Source organism: Meleagris gallopavo, chromosome Z (genome assembly GCF_905368555.1).
Source record: "Meleagris gallopavo chromosome Z, MGAL_WU_HG_1.1, whole genome shotgun sequence".
Lineage (NCBI taxonomy): Eukaryota > Metazoa > Chordata > Aves > Galliformes > Phasianidae > Meleagris > Meleagris gallopavo.
This window is the reverse complement of record NC_139435.1, coordinates 32,084,264-32,103,235: the sequence shown is the minus strand read 5'-3', so window position 1 is coordinate 32,103,235 and position 18,972 is coordinate 32,084,264. Positions and strand designations below refer to the sequence as shown.

Below are 18,972 nucleotides of genomic sequence, written 5' to 3'. Positions count from 1 at the left end.
GGCAGTGCCCCAGGTCTGGAGTTAAGTGCGTGGGAAGAAAGCAGAGCTAATTTTCCGCAGCTTGACCTGCAACAAGTCCAACTGAGCCAAGTTTCTCATGTTTTAAAGGAAGTTATAAAGTGGAAAAGCATTTAAAAAAACCCGAAGTTGAATAAGAGAAAATGAATGTCTAAGTAGCAACTTGTTTTCTGAATTTGTCACTCTTACGAGTAAATGGCTATCAAGTCTACTAGAGCCTTTGCTCTACACTTCTTTCAAAGCATGAGTAATAGAATATCCTGAACTCTAGAAGACAAACCCCCAGGCACCATCAAGTTCAACTCCTGGCTCCATCCAGGATCACCCAAAATTCCAACTCTTATTTTTAAGAGCATTATCCAAACACTTACTTCAGTAGGCTTAGTGCCAAGACAGGTTCCCTGGGAACCCGTTCCAGTGCCCCATCACTGTCTCTGTGAAGAACCTTTTCCTAAATCCCAACATGACTCTCCCTTGAGGCAGCTCCACACCGCTCCATTAGGTCCTGTTCCTGTCACAAGAGATCAGCACCTGGCTCTCCACTGTGTGTGAGATGGGGGGCCTACAGCTTTGAGGTCTCCCATCAATCTCCTCTTCTCTAGGCTGAAACAAACCAAGGGACCTGAGTAACTCCTCACACATCTTACTCTCTAGACCCTTCACTATCTTCATAGCCCTCTCTTAGATGTTCTCTAATAGTAGTTAAATACCTGTTCATTTTTCCTCAACTGGCGTTGTTCTACCGCTGAGGCAATGTGGTGATTCAGTTTTCCATTATAGAGATTAAAATGATTAAATTATAATTATGTAACTGTTAGTATCCCAATGGCATATGTTAATGGTTGGGCATGTTAACGTCTCCAGAGCTTATTACTATGTTTCTTTGAAATATAATTATTTTGAATTGCTTGATTGTGAAAAGAGCATAAAAATTATTAAAATTATAAACATATTTTGTATCTAGGGGATTTATGCATGCCAGTGCAGCCCAACTTAGAAAGTGACTTTCCAAAAATACATAGAAATTAACTATCTGAAGAATAAAATCCACAGCATAAGACATAATATATCACCTCTAAATACTAAATGATTTTTTTTTTCCTACTTGAATTTCCAATAGCAGTTCTTTCTATCAATGCTAAGGTTACAGAAATTTTAAAACTCCACTGATATTTATCACGTTCTTCTTATGTTGCATAGAGTGGATAACACACAACACACATTTGGAAATCCCATTATCACAGTCTGGATTCTATGAGTGTGTTTGCTCCATACTGTACAAGTGATTTTTGTGCTTAGAGGCAAAAGACAGACTAAGGGAGGTAAAAAGAAAATTGAGTTAGAAGTTAGGTCTTAGCCTTCCCTGGTTCTACTAACTCAGCTTTGAACTATATAAAGGACAAGTGGGCCTCACCAACACTGTGCACTGTTGACTTGGTTTAGCTGCTTAACATGAAACTTGCTATATCACATACTAGCAAAGCAGGAAAGTCTGCAAAACAGTAAGTATAACTTCACCAAGTTATACTCTTCAGAAAAAATACTGCAACGTTTATCTATTAGGGAGATTTCTTTACCAGAAAAAATCCCAATCCACTACCCAGTCTTTTGCACCAAAAAAGGTTCTAGGCATCATCTCATGCATTTCATCTTCAAAGCTATTAATAGATCATACCTGCAAAACGCTTTCTAGTTCACTTCTTTCTTTAAGAAGCAATTCATATTCATCCTTGTGTGTTCTGAGAATATCATCCTTTTCACTTGCAAGTCTTTGTTGTTGTTCTTTCCACTTCTGTTGAGCAATATGAAATGTTTTCTCAGTCTCTACGAGTCTCTGCTGAAGCTTTTCGTTGAACACTATTGTTTACAGAAAAAGAGAAAGATGACAATACTACTGCTAAGCTCAGAAAATGCTAATGCTCAGAAAAAAAAAGGTGAGTATTGGTTCTTCTACATATTGTGATATTCTCTGGAACATTACAACAAATATTTCTAGCAAAGGAAGGCACCGCCTCCTCTATAAAAAGGAAAAAAGTTGAGGCTTGAGTAGCATCTTTCTCATAAGGACATATGAATGCTTTTAGAGATTTTTATGAATTGAAGCTCTTCTCCTCTTGGATAAGACTAAAAACTGGAGCTAATTCTTTCAAATGAGGTCTCTCTAGTATGGACGACTTAATTTCAGATTTCCACAATATTTGGTCAATTCCATTTCTACATTTCTAACTGATTTGAGTTTCTACTATTTAACTCTGAGTTCAGTTAAACGCAGTTAAAGACTATAAAGATATGAACCTATCCAATGAAAGGATCCTCTACTCTGCCCTGGTCAGGCCACATTTAGAAAACCGTGTCCAGTTCTGGGCTTGCCAGTTCAAAAAAGAAAAAATCTCCTAGAAGGAGTCCAGTGGAGGGCCAAAAAGATGATGAAAGGCCTGGAGCATGCTCTGCATGAGGAAAGACTGAGTAACCCAGGTCTGTACAGCCTGGGGAAAAGATGACTTAGAGGGAATCTGATAAATGTCTGTAAATAACTGAAGGGAGGAGGGAGGCAAATGGATGAGGCCAGGCTCTGTTCAGTGGTACAGTGATAGGACAAGGAGTAACGGCCTAAAACTTGAACATAGGAAGTTCCATAAAAACACACAGAACTTCTACACAATAAGGGTGATGGAGCACTGGAAAAGGTAGCAAATAGAGATTGTGGAGTCTCCTTCTATGGAGACATTCAAGACCTGTTTGGACGCCCACCTGTGTGACTTATTGTAGTTTACCTGCTTTAGCAGGGGGATTGGACTAGATGATTTCTTGAGGTCCCCAATACTGTGATTTTATGATTTATAGGAAAATCCACCAAGTGAAGCCACTGACACAGTGGAGGCAAGGGATGCCATCCAGAGAGGGCAGGCTTGAGTGGTGGGTCTCTGCAAGCCCTATGAACTTCAAGAAGTTCAAATGCAAGATCCTGCATCTGAATCATGGCAATCCTAAGTACAAACACAGGCTAAGCAATGAACAGATTTTGAGCAGCCCAGCAAAGAAAAACTTGGGGCTAGTGGCAGACAAAAAAAATGAACATAAATCAACAGTGTGCAGTAGCAGTCCAGAAATCCAGACATATTCTGTATCAAAAGCCGTATAGCTAGCAGATCAAGGGAAGATTTTTGCTTTCTCCTCTGCTTTCAGGAATCCTTGCTTGCAGTACTGTGTTCAGCTCTGGGGCCCCTAACCATAAAAATGAAGTAGATCTGTTGGAAGAGATCCAGAAGAGGGCCACAGTGACAATCAAAAGGCTGGAGCATCTCCTCTCTTGAAAAGATGAGTTGGACTTGTTCAACATGAAAGAAGGCTTTGAGGAGACTTCACTACAGCCTTCCAATATTGTCGTGGTTTTACGATTTTTGGTTATCAATATTCCACATCATAACATCATGCAGTGCACTGGGAGTTAAAGAGTTAATGCTCTAGTTTTGGGTACCTATCCTAGAAAAAAAGAACAATTACATACCCCGGTCCCATACCTGGACTTCGTGTTCAGAGAACAGATGAAATCTCTGGCAAAGTCACAGGAGCTGGCTCTCCTCCCTTCTATTCACCCCAACTGCACATCTTGCCTCAACATTAGTGTAAGGTCTTCAGTTTTCAGACACTCTCATTTAATTTATTAGTTTCAATTCTAATTGTATTGTATTATAGTGTGTTATCTTGCATTCTGATATTTACTAAAATAGTTTTTTTCACCTCAGATCGTTGCTGCTGTTTTGTTTTAGGCCCATCTCTTTATCTTTTTCCCTTATCCCTTTCCGGGGCTCAGATCCATGGGCCACTCAGCCCAGCTAGTCACAGAACCAGGCCAAACCAGCCCATAAACCATTGACAAGTATCTAAATGGGACCTACAGGAAAGGTGGAGGAATCTACATCAGAAAGTGTAACGACAAGACAAGGGTATGAGTTACAACTGAAAAGAGAGTAGATTTAAGATTAGACATCAGGAAGAAATTCTTCACTATTTAGGTGGTGAAGCACTGGAATAGGCTGCCTAGAGAAGTTGTGCATGCCTCATTCTTTGCGGTGCTCAAAGCCAGGTTGGATGGGCCTTTGGGCATCCTGGTATCTGAAAGAAGTCCCTGCCCATTGCAGGGCAGCTAGATCTAGGTGATCTTTAAGTCCCTCCCAGCTCAAGCCATTCTGTGATTCTATAACACAAGGCAAGGTAAGCCAGTGAGAAAATGCTTACCCTTTACAAGGAATCTTAGTGTTGCTCGAATTCAATCCAGTCAAAAGAAGCCTCAGAAAGAACAGGGGGGGAAAAAAAAGGAGGAAATATTGACAAGGGCTATAGGACAGAAGGGCTCATTTGTGTCCAGTCCAAGCCAGATAAGGTCACATCTAAACACTGAAGAGCTGTAGAATCACAGAATCACCAAGGTTGGAAAAGACCTTCAAGATCATCCAGTCCACCCATCCACCTATCACCAATAGTACTCACTAAACCACGTCCCTCAACACAATATCCAAACATTCCTTGAACACCTCCAGGGTCAGTGACTCCACCACTTCCCTGGGCAGCCCCTTCCAGCACTTGACCACTCTTTCAGAGAAGTAGTATTTCCTAACTTCCAGCCTAAATCTCCTCTAGTGCAGCTTGAAGCCACTCCCTCTAGTTCTATCACTAGTTACACGAGAGAAGAGGCCGACCCCCAGCTCACTACAACCTCCCTTCAGGTAGTTATACAGAGCAATAAGGTCTCCCCTGAGCCTCCTCTTCTCCAGACTGAAAAATCCCAGCTCCTTCAGCTGCTCCTCATAATGCCTGTGCTCCAGACCCCTCACCAGCCTTGTTGCCCTCCTTTGTACCCGCTCCAGGGCCTCGATGTCTTTCTTGCAGCGAGGGGCCCAAAACTGGACACAAGCGAGGGGCCCAAAACTGGAGATGCGGCCTCATCAAAGCTGAGTACAAGGGGAACAGAAGGCTTCAAATGGCAAAGAAAATAAGCAGAAAGTTACAAAAAGCAGAGGAACTGAGAAAACTTCATAACTATTGTAGTTCTTTGGCAGTTATTGCAAAGGAAAAGAAAAAATTTGGGCAATTTCAAACAATTCAATCAGACTGCTAAGTATAGTTTATATAATACAGTAATACAGTAATACACTGACTTGGAAGAAAAATTCTGCGAAATCTCCTGTTTTTGCCCTTCATTTCCCTTATCACAAAATAAACCAGTCTGTTTGGTGAGGGGGAAGCAGGGCGAGTACACTGTGATTCCTCCAGTGGCAGAAGCCCCTATGGAGTCCTACCTTCCAGACCCTGCCAGGAGATCACTACTTTGGGCCCAGTCTTACTCCATTCCTGCCTCTCTTCTTCTATTCCGTCCACGTCCCTCACCCATCTCTCTCTACTTGTTCTGGCACTTTCTGTTTGTTTGTTTGCTTCCTCTTACACTTTACCACCCTTTCTGATCTATGTTTCTAGACGTGCCAAAGGCTCACTGGTGGGCACACTGTCACAGTGGGTGGGTGGGCTCACCTGCTGTGGGACTAACTACAACTCATCTCCTCCTGCAAGGTTCAGCCATGGCCCCATGCCCACCACCCACTGCCATTTACACAGTGGAGCTGCCAATAAACACAGCTTTTTCTACATCACAGGATATTACAAAATGAGATTTTAAGTAGGTTTAAGTGTACACACACTTACAACACACATCTAAATCAGAACAGACTCAAAACTGGCATGTAAACTAGCAAAATGAGCATCTAAAGATAGTCTCCTTTAAGTAAGAAAACAACAGTTCAGGCTTGAAATTCCCAAAGAATGTTTTGCTACATCTTTTATACTCCAAAGGATTTAAAAATTCAGTTTTCCAATTATATTAGAAACACCTGGCACTTTCAAGCATTTCCAAGTTTCTAAGTCTCCTACAGAGACCTGAAAGACACATTCTACATGAGAAACACTCTGAAATCTTCACTGAAAAAAATCTAAGATTTAAACTCAAATACACCTCCTCTACTAGATCTTAAGGTATTATATTTACCTCAGCAACTAGAAATTGACCTCCAAGTGAGGTAAGAATGAGAAATTTCACATGCACTGTTGAGAAGAATCAAGGAAATATGAGTTTCTGAATATAGACTAGCTACTAGACTAGTAGTAAGTAGCTGATTTTTATCTAGACACTTTTTTCCTGCCGGTCTATGACTACTGTCATATTCCCACAGAATAGATTAACTTTGCAACACATATATGTTTCATTATCTATAACAAGTGAAGCAAGGAGGAAGAATGGGAACTAGACAAGTATGATGAAAATGATGCTTTTGAAGAGGTGAAATACAAAAGAAATGCTAGAAAAATAAGTTGTTGGAAATAGTACAAATGAACAGTAATACTTTTTTTTTTTTTTTTAAGAGAAGGAAGAACTTCACTACACTACTATCCAGAGCGGGTAAACATGGATTAACCATGATTAAAATTCTGTACAAGGACAGCAGTTGAAGAGAGAACAACAGAATGCATGGGGGGAAAAGGAAAAAAAAACAAAATGACAAGCTTAAAAGCTTAACTCATGCATGAGCCACCAAGCATAAGAGTTTACAAAAACAGATGGCTAAGAGATGGGAAAGAGAGATCCAAAAAAATACAGCAATAAGTGGGGAACTTAACCTATTAGAAGTCAGTTCCCTTCTTGATCTGAAAGAAACTTCACCATTTTTCAGCATTTGCTTTTTTGAAACTTACCTTGCAGCTCTGCAAGCTTGTTTCTTGCATCACTTAACTCTTCTTCTACAGCACATATTCTCAAACGAGCATCTTTTTTGGCAATTGCCAGTGCATACTCCAGATTTTGTCGAGTTGCCTCTCCTTTCTCAAATTCAGACCGTAATTTGACAATCTGGATTTCATAGTCACGCAGCTACAAAATAAATTTGTTTCAGAAAACTGGCAAGAATGCTCTCTTAAAGAAGCAGCATATTACAGAAATACATCTAAGGAATATTTTAGAAAAAGAACTTCAACTGCATTTGCAGCTACCTACTCATTTGCAGATACTTGAACTTGAAATCTATTCTTGCAAAAGACAAAATTTGTGTAAATGAGTGCTGATTATTCCTGTTGTTTTATATAGCCAAATTATTCACATTTCTAGACTGAGTTCAGGTATTTCAAAAATACTCCTTCCATTTATCAAAACTATTCTACCATAAGAAAATAAAAGCTGTAATATTATCATTTCATGTACCTTAAAGGCAAAAACTGCAGCAACCAGAACACTGTTTTCAAGTAATGAATTTATATTAATTTTCTCCAAATTTAACTCTTGAAAGACAGTCCAGTATCCTTCATGACTATCAGACATCTAATAACTGACAGGCATGAGTATGAACAAAGTTTAGTCCAATGTAATTATTCAGTAGTCAAGCAGAATGCAGCTAAATTTAACAAATTAAGAATGAAAAATCCTTTAAAAAGTAATTTCATCTCGATTAAGGAATGCAGTCCAGTCATCACTACTAAAACCTGTGTCTAGAAAATAAAATCCAAGCTATTTCATTACAAGAAGGTGGAGAGTAAATACAGATCTCTTCAGAACATCTACAGAGTTTGACTTCAGTAACAGTGTTTTTAGCTAACTTGAGCACTTCCAATATCTGTAAACATCTGGCACAAAAGTATCCCAGGTAGTTCAACTGCTTGAAAAGTAATCCAACTTTGTGGTTCCAGTACAACACTACACAGCACGTGAATTTTGTTGTGCACACTAAATTTACTTTGAATTTAAAAGGTTACTCTTCAAATTTAGATAACTCCTGGGACCCATTTTTACAGAACAAACCCACAGCCAATGGGACAGCAGGAGAAGAATGCCGCACAAGACCAACTTACTGCAGGAGAGATAGCCATCTCTTAATTTGCATGCAGACACCAATAATGAACAGATTATAAAAGCAAGTTCAGTGACTAGATTTAGCACCGAAAATGAATGAGTAACAGCACCAACCACCCATAGCAAACTCATAAGACTAGAACTGTTATCCAGAGAGGTAATTTCTCTGCACAAGCACAAGTCTAAAGTAGCACATCACTTGTCATGTTGACTTTAGCAAGAGTGGTAAGTATTCCAACAGCAAAAAGTCCAAATTGATTACTGATACAGCTGTACTCACAGCTCATCCTCCCTTCCATATGTGAGAGCAAAAAATGGATACTCAAATTAAGGTAGATTAATTCTTAATACTTCAATACTAATTTGTCACAGCATCATGAGGAAAAAGTTTAAGTTGGCATCTTCATTATGCTAAGCATTTCCCTACGCATGGAGTCTTCATTAAAGAGCATTAAGTTTTTGACAAATGTCATGATATTTGTGCTTTTGCAATAAATTATGCAAAATTACAAATACAAATTAAGATAAGACATTGCAAGATCATTAAAAGATATCCCATCTGGATGTGATGCACACACAGAAATGCTGTACTAGATTTATGAATTCTGCAGAATTAAAACAATTGCTTTAATATTCTGGCAAAAAAAATTATATATAAAATATATATATTATATGTATACACACACACACACGTAAAATTTAATACAGCCCTTTCATCAGGATTAACAAGCTATGATTTGTATCTATTTGTGCCATTGGGCAATTTCTGTCTAACAAGGTACTGGTAGAGGCAAGTACTTTCCCTGAAGTGACTTCAGTTATTAGCAAAGACAAAAGAGCTGCTATCAGTCCCTATGAATAACTGTTAGAGGTCTGTACTGTGACATCTTTGATGTTGCTTTTCTTTTTTGGCTAATGACAGCATTTTTGACAAATCATGTAAGAAAATAATCTTAATGAAACATATTTACACTTCTTATAGGACTAAAATAAAAGAGAACAAAAAAAACTTACTTCTTGATTGTGTTTAATGATTATGTCTACTTTTTCTTCTTTGGCTTGACAGAGTTTCCTTTTCAGATCTTCAGCAATGTCCAACTCTGATGCACTGGTATTTTGTAGGAACTGTGACCCACTTTTGGCACTACATAAGCTGCAAAGTATGAATATTTCCAAAATGCATGAATAGTACTTATAAATTTTAACACTCCCTTCTTTAAATGACTAGATTCTGAGGAAAAAAAATGCAAAGCATTCACTTATGTAAAATTACGCTGTGTATTTGCTACCCAACTATTACTTTTAGAAAAAAGAGTTAGATGTAACTGCTCACGCAAGATATAGGATGTAGCTGTGGGCATTCAGAAGAGAGACACTGGCTGGATTTCCTAGAGTTGATGTTAAAATAACCATTATTTTATTATTTTTCATTTTCTTATTTCAGTTCAATAAACTTTCAGGACAGTTTCAATACATCATTACACTTCTCTTTGTCTCCTGCAGTAAGGCTCTTTAAAAAAAAAAAAAAAAAAAAACCATGAATTACTACGTCAAGACCACCTCTGCCATAGGACAAATGCAGACCTTTGCAACCAAAATATTTTATCTTTATATGTTTTTCAAATATGTATACACTTACTTTACATATATAAGCAATTGATTATGAACTACACAAATTAAAGGTCTACTTCTTTAAAATGCCCAGCATATTCATTTCAATTAGAATCTCAATTAAAACTGAAACTACAACTAATAAGATAGGCCCTTGCGGACCACAAATAATAATAAAATAATAAAAACAAGCACTTATATGTAGAATGGAAATTTAGTATAAAAATGATGATTTAATTAACTTGTTTGATAATTTCATATGCAATTACTGCTATTCAAGTTGACCATACTTTAAGTTATTTCAAGTTTTAAAGGTCATTTTTTGCACGGACACATAAAAAAATTGACATTAGCTGCTCCACATGAAAGCAAAAGTTGTCATGATCACCAAGAAATATACAGCCCAAAGAAACATGACTAAATTAACCACAAAATAGTCAGTTTCCAACAGACTTAAAAACAATAGAATGTTTATCTTTTTCTAACAAGTCCTAAATATTAATTACAGAAGTAACAGAATTTATTACTATTTAATTAGTTGTTGGTTAGGGTTTGAGAACTTTTGTTTTTTTAACTGAGTCTAAGTTTTTATACTAGGTTATCTTCTGTGAATGAGAACCCTGTGTGTTAATATGTGTAGCTGAAATTTTTTTCAAAAGACAAGAATGCTATGAAAGCCAGGGAATGTAACATAACTTTTTAACTATTAACTGTAATGACATCACTAAAAAGAGGATGACATTTTATTTTTTAGCCCAGGTCCAAAGATATTTTATCATACAATTACTATTTCCACTTTATATATCAATATGAAGTATATAAAACATATAAAGACTTAAGTTAAGTCTATTTTCACTTTAAAACAAGACAAAGTTAATGTCAGTGGTTTACAGGCTGGTTTGGCCCAATTCTGTAACAAACAGGGGGAAGGGGCGGGCTGACCCACAGACCCACAGCCTGGGAAAGGGAAAAGGGAAAAAGAGGAAAAGGATGAAGAGATGGGCCTAAAAACAAAACAGCAGCAACAATCTGAGGAGAAACAAACTAATTTACTAAATAAGATATTGGAATGCAAGATAACACACTATGAAACAATACAATATAATTAGAATTGGAAGTAATAAATCAAGTTAAATGAGAGAGAGTGTCCAAAAACTAAGGCCTTATCTAATGCTGAGGCAGGCTGAGACTAGAGATGAGCTGGGGAAAGCAAGTAATCAATGAACAGTTACTATCTTTCCCTCGGAGTGGAAACAGCAACAAAACAGCCAACAGTCCTCTGGGGTACATAGTTCTTCTTCTCTTCTGGGATAGCTACCCAGACCTGGAGCATTAACTCTTTAACTCCCAGTGCACTACAGGCTGTTATGATATGGAATACCGATAACCAAAAATCATAAAACCATGACACCTATGAAATCAAAATAACTGTATGTTACCAGTAATTTCCACATGGTGCCACTTCTTTAGCACATTTTGTATGTTTAATAAATGTAGGAGATCAGGACCATTAAAACCTGCATATACTTAGAGAAAATGCCAGGCACATTACTAGCTTTCTGGTAAGGTGGCAGAAAGAATTACTGTTATTTTAAATAATTCTTAGCTATGGCAGCAAGATGGGGTGATAAATCAAGCAGGAAACAAAAGAGATCTGAATGCTGTGCATTTCCAGAAGCTGTGTAAGAGCTTGTTTGCGGACATCATATAAATGTCCAGAGACTTCTCCTTCGCAATCCTGAAATGAGCTGCCCAGAGAGGTTGTGGAGTCTCCCTCTCTGGAGATATTCTACACTGTCTGGACATTTTCCCATGTGACCTGCTATAGGAAACCTGCTTTTAGCAAGGGCAGGTTTGGACACAAATCTCAAGAGGACCCTTCCAACCTTTATAATTCTGTGAGATTCTTCCTTCCATATTCACATGAAGTAGCGCAGAAGCGTTACAATATAAAGCTGAGGGAGGCTTAAATTAAAGACAAAAATTACATAAAATCCCTGTGTAGTGTTATAGTATGTATGTTTTGCAACCTAACAAGAATTCAGAGAAAGCTTTTTATTTCTATTGTCTTACATTAATAGTTCATTAATAACTGCTTTTGAACAAAAAAACATTTTATAAACTGCAGCTTTTATCAAAGGCACTGCCTTGGAAGTATTTTGAAGTTTCTTAGCGACACTCAAAACAACTTTTGAGTTCTACCCTGTAAAGTGCCTGTCTAACTCAAAAGCTTTAAGCTCCTACTCATTTACTAAGGTGGCTAGTTACAGTGGACAAAGAACATAATGGAAAAAGGTTTTTCACCCATCCTTCCATCTACATGTAGCAGAAAGCGTAGGAATTTTAACAGGGAGAATTTGTCTTATGTTCGACTTATCAGTGCAATCCTCAAAATTCCCCTACCTGAGGGAGTGGTCCACAGTCTGACTGCCTAACTCAAGTTTATATTCAAGGATTTTTGTTCTTTCTGCCTATGTGTGAGCAAGGCTTAAACTCGATCTTTTCAACCTCAACTAATACAGAATCATTCTGGCATTTCACATCAGCGTCCCGAACAGGAGACAGGAACTCCCTTTCTATGCAACTTATGTCTTCTGCAATCACGTATTCCTGTACATCAGATGGTCATTACAAATCTCTTTAGACAAATAAACCTCTTCGTATAATGACTATAATGGCATGACACAGATTTAATGCATCATATCTGCTTCTTCTGACTTATACAGTCTCAGGGAACTAGAATGATAACCACAGAAAGCTGAACCATAGTACCAGACTAAGACTCAGAAGTAAAACTCACCGTTCAGCTTCATGGTCAACATGGCTGACTGGAGAAGACAAATTCATTATGTCAGTCATGTAGCTTTTTAAGTCTATGAGCTCTGTGGAATTAAGATCATCTTCAACAATATATGTTTTAAGTTGAGAAGCTTCAAAGTTTCCTCTTTTCCATAAAATAAAGACATTAAAACCTGTAACACAGAGACATACTTTAGTTTACTTGGTGACATAATCTGTCAAAACAAATACTTTAATGAACAGCATTACTGCAGCACCATCTGAACAATTACCATCAACTGTAATTTGACAATTATTTTATTCAGTAAACACCTGCACTGTTAGTCCTCTGAGCCTGAAAGGTTTAGATTAAAAAAAAAAATTGTAGAAAATCCGCTATCAGTTTTCAGATAGACGCCAACACAAAATGCACTGTTTGCACAGATTGTACCCGTCACAACAGCCTTCACTCTTAAGAGGATCGCAAACTTGATTTCTCTTCAAAATAATTCTACGGGAGATTAACACTGTACTTTGTTGGGCTTTGTTTTGGAGGTTTGCCTGTTTGCTTTTTACTTTCTTTTTTTTCGTTAAGTAAGTCAATAACCAAGTGTCAGTGCAGAGAGCAACACAACCAGTCTTCTATTTCATAGATCTGGTACTTCCTACGCAGCAGTATTTCTCTTGCATGAGATGCATCAACAATATCAGAGAGCACAAAGGAGGAGAACCAAACTGTAACCCAGATCCTCTTTACTAGAAATTTAATCATTCAGTATCAGCGATAGAAAAAAAAAAAAAATCAGTATCAATTTCATTTTTATGACACAGACTGTGGATACATATATCTGTATCTATATACATACACACGCATATGTATCTGTGTGTGTATATATATATATATTTACTTCAGGTTGAGTACTAAACTCATAATTTACGAGCTCTTTCAATCAGTTAAGGTGAGCACACAGGACGAACACACAACATTCAGCACTCAGGCTAACGAGGCAAAGAACTCTGCAGTTCCCCGGCACCAAGGCACTCCTCTATGCCAGCCCACGCTAGCAGCACGCACCGTTTCCCTGCTGACACGCGCGCCCGTACCACAGCTCCAACAGGCCGTGGCCAACAGACCCTCACCGCGACGGGCTCAAAGACAAGAAATGCCACAAAGGAACGACGGTTCGGCCGAAGCGTGGCCGCCGCCCGCTCTCCCGCCTGCCTCCAGGCCGGCCGCCGCCAAGCTGAACGCCAGCCCGGAGCGGCGCCGCACCGCCGAGAAGCCCTGTTCCGCCATACCCGTAGCTCATCTCGTACCCTCGCACCCCTCCGGGCCTCTTGGCTGTTACAGTCCAGCTAGAAGAACGCGGCCCCACCCTGCCCCGCGCGCCGGGACACTCCGATTGCCGCTTCCTGTTGCGGCAGCTCCACCCGAGTCTGGAACGCAGTGCGTGGAAACGCTGTGCCCGGGCAACGCCGGCGCGAGGCGGGAGGGAGCCGCGCATGCTCCCCCCTCGAGCTCGCGCCGTCGCCGCCGCCCTCGGGCGAGTTAGACTCTGGCTGCGGCGCGCTCGCAGTGCCTGCTTCCCGCCGCGGCGGACGAACGTAAAATGGCAAAGTAATACATATCTAAAGCACCTTCCTAATTCCTTGCTCCCAAAGTCTTAATGTGTATCCACTTACAAGCTTGCTCTGGTAGCAAGGAATTAGAAAGGTGCTTTGGATATATATTATTTCCCTATCTATATGACTTGAATTTCCACAGACCCGGGGAGGTGTGGGTCCCGCTGAGCGGGATTGTATCCGAGCTCTCCCATTCCTCAGTCCTCTAACAGAATGTTGATCTGCATCTGAAGAAAACATGAATTCTGTGAAAAATGTATCAAGATGTCCACAGATTACCAGACAATCTGAATGAAGTACATAATCTACACAAGACCAAGTTAATCTCGAAAAACAGTCCAAATATGGGCAGATTACTTGAGAATACACAGCACAAGCTTTAACAGTCACAATTTTCCTCATGTTTGTGTGGAACTTCCTGTGCTCCAGTTATTGCCTGTTGCCCCTGGTTCTGTCTCTAAAAAGCCTGGTCCCATCCTCTTGAAACCCTCCCTTCAGATATTTGTGTGTGTTGCTAAAAAACTCTCAGTCTTCTCCACAGTCTTAGAATTACATAATCATTAAAGTTGAAAAAAAAAAAAACTCAAAGATCATCTAGTCCAACCATCAATCCATAACCTCCACTCCCACTAAACCATCTTGCTGGGTGCTGATTCAGGTTGCAGCTTGACATTTCCTCCCAACTTGTCAACTTACTGAGGGTGGACTCAATCTCTTTGTCCAGGTTGTCAAAGAAGATATTAAACAGGACTGGCCCCAGTACTAACCCCTGAGGATCACCAGTAGTGACCAGTTGCCAGCTGTATTTATCTCAATTCACCACCACTCTCTGGGCTCGACCATGCAGCCAGTTTTTCACCTGTGAACAGTACATCTGTCCAAGCCATGAGCTGCCAGCTTCTCCAGGAGAATGCTGTGGGAGACAGTCAGATGTTGAACAGACCCAGATCTCTCAGTATTTCCTCAGAAGAGAAATGATCTGGGACCCTGATCATCTTTGCTGGACTCTCTTCAGTAGTTCCCTGTCTTGAATGGACGAGCCCAGGAACAGACACAGTACTCCTGATGTGGTCTCAGAACAAGTCACTGAAGAGGCAACATAGATCCAGTGGATAGGGCATAGAATGGGCTCCCTCAATCTGCTGGCCACGTTCTTTCTAAGATACCACTCACTGTCTTGGCTACCAGAACAAACTGATGACTCATGGTCAACCTGTATTCACCACGACAGCTAGGTCTTCCACAGAACTCCTTTTCATGACATTCTAGCAAACCACCAGATGGGTCAGGTATGATTTCCTCTTGGTGAATACATGATGACTGCTCCTGATAATTCTTTTTAATTCCACTTGCTTGGAGATAGCATCCAAAATAAGTTGTTCCATCACCTTCCCAGGGATGGAGGTGAAGCTAAGTGGGCTGTACTTTCCCAGGTCCTTCTTCTTGCCCTTTTAAAAGACTGGAGTGACACTGGCTTTCCTCCAGACCTCAGGCACCTCTCCTGTTCCCCATGACCTTTGAGAGATGATAGAAAGTGAAACCCACTCCATCACTTTTGCTTGCTCCATCAGTATGCATGGGTGCATACTGTCAGGCCCTATGGATTTATGTGTATCCAGTTTGCCTAAATAATTTCTGATCAGATCTTCTTCCACCAAGGGGAATTCTTCCTTTCCTCACACTCTCTCTCTTACCTCCAGAGACTGGGATTCCTGTGGGGCAGTCTTAGCAGTAAACACTGAAGAAAAAAAGGCATTCAGAAGCTCCACTTTCTTGGAATCCTGCATTACCAGGGCACTCACCTCATTCAGTGGCAGGCCCACCTTTTCCCCAGTCTTTATTTTGACCTCCCTTACCAGATTTGATTCCATGTGGGCTGAAACCTTCCTTGTTGCATTCCAGGTAGTCCTAGTACAGCACTCCTGTATTCCTTCCAAGTAGGCAGACTGTCTTTCCACTGTCCATAAACTTCCTTCTCCCATAGTCACAGTCTAGAACATGTCACCGAAGAAACTACACAGACCAATGGATAGGGCACAGAATGGGCTTATAAACACAGTTATCCTCATCACAATTGTTACAGAAGGGATTCCATCACTTTACTGTGGTCTATGTTAATTTTAAGAACCAGTGTAGATATCCATGAAGATGAGCTGTACAAGGTTCCAGCCAGCTCTGCAGAGCTGTATGGGTGCCATGTTTTTTCAGTACTGGAAACACAGGACTGATCAGTCCCATCATCAGTACTGTGTGCTCTCAGCACTATAAGGAGCTGTGCTGCATCATCTATTCTGAATATTTTGGTTGTATTTGGTCTGGCAACCCAGTCTCCAGATTTTGTGTGCCTGCTTAAGGTGGTTGCAACAGCTGGAAGAGAACAGAATCAAGTCTTAATCTTTCTTTAACTCAGTCTGTTGAATCTAAGTGCTTGAAGTTGTGGAAAAAGGAAGAGAATAAATACATCAATATAGTTCTGATCTTAGCAGAACAGCAAGCAACAACTTGCTTCACTTACAGGCCGGATGCCAGCCTGCTGCTTTGCAAAGCAGCAAACTGACACTTGTAGGAAATCATTTGGAAGCAGTGTTTTAAACAGATGATTCAAACTACAAGCTCAAGAAATGCCACTGTTCACAAGAAGAACTGAACTGTTTTTCACCTCTGAAGTTTATTTATAGCTTGCAGTTATTTATCACCTACCAGGATACTAACTTCTTACTTTAGCAGGCAGCAAGTCTGGTGGAAGAGCCACAGATTCTATCTTTCAAAACGAAACCATTTGCTAAAAATTGGTGATCAACTCTTCTTAAAGTGTAATAGCATTGGCATGTTATGCTACTATCTTCCAACACAGTATCTTCATTGCAAAATACACATATTTTGTTATTGTAAGTTGCTTTGAACAATTTGTCTGCAGTTCTTCTGTTTACTCAACACACTAGTCTGTATTTGAAGTTTAGCTTCAGTCTATGTACTTAACAATGTACTAATGAGCCTGATCACTGGCAAAATATTGTGGAAACTTTTTGTTTCACTCTTAACATTGTATTCATTTTCTTTTAAAAAATGCAATAGGCTCAGTAGTCTCTTTTGAAGAACACCTTACTTACAGATGAAGCCAGAATCACAGAATCCTAGGGTTTGGGAGGGACCTCTGGGGATCATCTAGTCCACCCCTGCTAAAGCAGGTTCTCTAGACAGGTTTTGAATATCTCCAGAGGAGGAGACTGCACAGCTTGTTTCAGTGTTCTGTCACCCTGAGTCAAAAACTTCTTTCTCACATTCAAGTCATCTTGAGTTGCTTTTTAATTAGGAAGAATCAAAATATTTTCAGCAGCCCATCTGTCATCCGAAATAAAATCACTGAATTAAACACACAGAGGAAGGCTTCTGATTGACAGATTCGAAAGACCTTTTCCAAAAGCTTAGAAAATTGGAATACCTAAAACAAATTCTGAAAACATTGCCTGAAAACTAAGATGTGAACTTGTTTAATCTGATATGGAAGATGAACATAATTATATGACTAAACAGAACAACAACTGAGCCAAGGGAATTTCTGCAGATTGTCAGCTCTTGCATAGTAAAATACTAATATATGCATTTATTTTTTCTTCAGTAGCCAACACTTTATAACTTAGGAGAAAATAGTAAACTTTAACTACTGCTGAAATATGCATGAGTTGAAGGACCAAACCAAATAATTCTCTACCGACCAAGGCAGATGCAATTTTGCGTCTGTACTTGTACCTTCAGCTAAGCAATTCCAGATGTACAGCCTACCTTGTTTGTAAACAGCTACTGCCTCAAATGATCATCTGTTTTCCCAGAGGAGAAATTTCTCTCTCAGGTGTTGTTGATTGCCTTCTATTTTCTGATAAACTCTCGTCCAACTCTGTGGGAACTTTGCAGAGAAATAAAACAATCAAGAAAATCAACCAAATTTGACTCCTGGACTTCTTGCCACTGGAAAACTGCAGTTTCTATCTGTTCAACTGAGTAGGAGTGAAGTTTTGCTGTTAACATTTATAATTGACCTTTCTGAATAAACCAGGAAAGCCTAGAACACAGCAGGACTTCTCCAGTAGCAACTGCAGTCGTTTTTTTTTTTTTTTGGGTCTCAATTGAGTTTCAGTAACAAAACTAAAAGTAGGATGACAGTTCCTCTCAAGAGGACTTCCCCTCCCGCACCAATGTGGTGGGGCAGAGCCAGCAGAAAGCTAGTCTGTATGACTGTGCCTCAGGTCTTGTATCGAGGGTGGCACGAAATGGCAATGTCTGACAGTGTTAGATAGCGTGATCATGGAAAGACTGAAAAGTCATGGCATGTGCTTAATAGATAGAATAGATTATGTGCTTAATAGATAGAATATCTTAATAGAATAGATTCCATGCAGCCCATTCCCCCAGCGCTGGCAGCCCATCAGCACCAACGTGCTCAACTGTGACTTGCTGAGTGTGACCACAAGGTAGAGTCAAACGCACGTGTGAGCCGATGGGCCTCATAACTTTGAATACAGAGAAGGGCCAGACCCAACTAGACCGATAGTAAGGAAGAATCTATTTAATAAGCTGATTCAGCGGTGTCTGAAACGGTGTGAGAGGACTGTTTGGTGCTGACAGGCAAACAAGGCGGGTGCGGCCGGAGGAGGCTGCGGGTGCGCTGAGGAGAGCCGACAGCTCCGGGCTTAGCAGATGAGGGCTGCGAAACCGCCAGGAAGCGGCGTGCTGTAACGGCTTTGCGCGGTGGCAAAACACAAAAGGCGTATTTGGGACAACCACGTTTCCATTACTCAGACGAGGATGGCGATAATTAACTGCTCCTCACTTGCGAATGGGCGAAATTATCGGCCGGGCGGAGCCCGAGGACGAGTCAATGGATCTTATGCGGGGGTCCGGGAGCCTCAGCGCTGCAGGGCGAGCTGCCGCGGCCGCTAGAGGAGCGCGACCTCGCCGCCCTCCCACCCCATCCCTTCTCGCCGGTACAGCCGCAAGACCGCACCGCCGTTCCCTCCTCCCCCGCCCGGCAGCGCCTCGGCGGCCCCGCCCCC

General features: G+C 40.4%; 1 protein-coding gene across 11 annotated transcripts in view; it reads right to left on the bottom strand.

Moving 5' to 3' along the window:
- The window catches only part of CCDC171 (coiled-coil domain containing 171), a 190,195-nt gene extending 176,387 nt beyond the window's left edge, over positions 1-13,808 (bottom strand). For 4 of the 11 annotated variants that reach the window (XR_014880683.1, XR_014880684.1, XM_085214408.1 and 1 more), the window contains exons 1-5: positions 13,598-13,807; positions 12,321-12,492; positions 8,924-9,062; positions 6,763-6,937; positions 1,694-1,875 (exon numbers count right to left, since the gene is read on the bottom strand). Coding sequence is in view for 9 of the 11 variants with exons in the window: in XM_085214408.1 (XP_085070534.1) it covers positions 1,694-1,875; positions 6,763-6,937; positions 8,924-9,062; positions 12,321-12,379 (555 nt within the window). In the remaining 2 variants the exon portion in view is untranslated. Of the gene's footprint in view, positions 1-1,693; positions 1,876-6,762; positions 6,938-8,923; positions 9,063-12,320; positions 12,493-13,373; positions 13,396-13,438; positions 13,567-13,597 lie in introns of those variants that run through there. The other 7 variants (XM_085214404.1, XM_085214410.1, XM_085214405.1 and 4 more) reach the window with 6 other exon arrangements.
- Positions 13,809-18,972: the final 5,164 nt, after the last annotated feature.